Source organism: Penaeus japonicus, unplaced genomic scaffold (genome assembly GCF_977035675.1).
Source record: "Penaeus japonicus unplaced genomic scaffold, GWHDUDI00000001_assembly GWHDUDI00000009, whole genome shotgun sequence".
NCBI lineage: Eukaryota > Metazoa > Arthropoda > Malacostraca > Decapoda > Penaeidae > Penaeus > Penaeus japonicus.
Window position 1 is genome coordinate 44078036 of NW_028234411.1, and position 2500 is coordinate 44080535.

At 39.0% G+C, this 2500-nt stretch overlaps 1 protein-coding gene across 5 annotated transcripts in view; it reads left to right on the forward strand.

The window, feature by feature from the left end:
* Positions 1–1327: 1327 nt before the first annotated feature.
* Hasp (Hig-anchoring scaffold protein) overlaps positions 1328–2500 on the forward strand; it is a 307865-nt gene continuing 306692 nt past the window's right edge. For all 5 annotated transcript variants that reach the window (XM_086540143.1, XM_086540146.1, XM_086540147.1 and 2 more), the window contains exon 1: positions 1328–1751. In XM_086540143.1, coding sequence (XP_086396269.1) covers positions 1661–1751 — 91 coding nt within the window. In that variant the 5' untranslated portion in view covers positions 1328–1660. The remainder of the gene's footprint in view (positions 1752–2500) is intronic.

The window sequence follows — 2500 nt, forward strand, 5'->3', positions numbered from 1 at the left end:
GTTCGTAATTTTCGGGTTTACTTGTATCTCGTATCAGTATCAGTATTGTATCAGTATCTCGTATGTATGTTCATGTATTTTGTGGGTCAGTATCAAAGTACAATTCAGCAAAACTAAAAGGTTGACTGTACCCTCTCGTTTATATATGTTACTATGAGTCTATTTTTCCTTGTTACTTTGAATATTTTTTCCTCGAACATAACGTATAAAAGTTTCAGGGAATATAGCAGACAATCCTATATGCACGTTGTGATTTAGAAATGTAACTATGCGATTCATATCTTGTAAATTTTACAGAGTAAACACCTGAATCAATGAAAATACTTAATATCCGACCTTGTTATAAAATGCATATGGCAACGCACCGTATGTCCGTATGTGTGTGTGCGTAAGTAAAATTAGATATGATGTTGTAAATTGCATATTTGATGGTACAAAGAATAATCGCTTTTGTTACCAGGTCATTCTATGTATGGAATTAGAGGCAGATGGTACATCCATAGCGCATTTAAAGACGCAGTCCTGTCAAGCATATTCCGAGCCATCTCCAGAGAACATCGAGATGTGTTACAAGGCTTCGGTCGCAGGATAAGCCTTTGATATCCCTTTACACGTGTGGGCAGATTGTCGATTATAGGCAGATTGGATAATACGCGAAGTTATGGAATAAATTTGGAGGTATGATAAGTGAAAATCTAATAAAATGCCAGGCGTACACTTTAGGAATTTGTTCATTTTGGGTACACGTATAACGCACACGTACCTTTAAGGTTGGTAATGCGTATTAAAGTTTTTTTTTTACGATTTAAACGATGTTGAGACACTGAGAAACATCTTATAATTGCAAAATCTGGATTTCTTAGAACTACTGAGAAATAATAATCATTTTTTTTTGCTACCATCCCCCTTCTATCCTCTTTCTCCCCCGGGATAAGTAGCTTATACACATTCACATAAATTATGTCCATGAAAGAGTTCTTAAGTTTAACGTCCTGTGCAGATGCTTGCATAATCTAGGGGATAATGTATATTGAAATTTCAGAATGTATAATGTATGAGTTGTTAGCTCCTTGAAGTTCAAGAACTTGTAAACTATCTGTATTGCTAACGTAGCTAACAACAACAACAAAATATCCCTTGCAAGTGCAGGGAAATGCATCCTTTAAATTCCGTCCATCAACGATGATAGATCACGCGGCGCAAATCCAGTTCTCAAGCATGAGATCCAGAGTGAAGGGCATTATTGAAGGAAAATTCTGGCTGGGGCCGGCCTCGCTGCACCGTCGATCTGCCGCTCTTTCGACTCACTTTCCCGCCAGTGGTCGCGCGGCGCCGGGAGAGGCAACACCGCTCTGCTCGTCCTCCCAGCTCCAGTCATCGCGCGCTCGGAGCTCAAGTCTCGCGGTTTCCTCACTCGAATTTGTTCTCACTGTAGTCCATTGGCTAAAGTTCTCGATTAGTATCCCATGCTCGACTCGTACCATGCAATTCCAATCTTGCAAAGACACTGAAACAAAATTAGCAATCCGGTAAGACCCGTTTGTAAGACTTTCTCACTCACTTCACAACTTCAAGGATCTCGTGTGTCCCTTCCTGCTAGCGTTCGAGGGCGAGAGGCCACAGAGGTCTTGGAGTTTCCTTCGACGCCGCCCCGGGAAGCATGTGGAGCCACGAGGCGTTCGCCAGCGTGGGTGGACGGCGGGGGTCCTGGACCTGCCTCGTGGGCTTCGCTCTTCTACTACTTGTTGCGGGTAAGAACGAAGCGGCGCTCACCTCCTTCACGCCACGCCCCCCACTTCGCTCATGTTCACTGAATTTCATATTTCTTTTTTCTTTAGGCAATATATATATATATATATATATATATATATGTGTGTATATATATAGATATATATATATATATATATATAAATATATATATATATATATATATATATATAATTTATGTGTGTGTGTGTACATACATATGTATATGTATATATAATCATATATATATATATATATATATATATATATATATATATATATATATGTGTGTGTGTGTGTGTGTGTGTGTGTGTGTGTGTGTGTGTGTGTGTGTGTGTGTGTGTGTGTGTCTGTGTGTGTGTGTGTGTGTGTGTACACACACATACACATACACACATATACTTATATATATGTGTGTATGTAAAAAGGAATTCACTCAGATACACGCGCACATTTTTTCTATACAGCAGTCTATGATATCATATTTCATAATTCCTATGTCGATAGTGCATGTCTCAAAACCAAATGCTTGATGCCATGCATCATGTAAGCAAACACGTGTTTCCATTTCTCATGATAAATGTTGGAATTGCCAACACGTAAATGACAAACCTTAAGTTCTACTTTACCTGCACCATTTATCACTGGGAAGAAAACAACAATTTATACTGCGGGGAGAGAGAGAAAAAAAGTAAATGAAAAATGGTCGCAGTAGGAACGAAAAAAAAGGAAAAATGGCTCAAGAAATCGTATA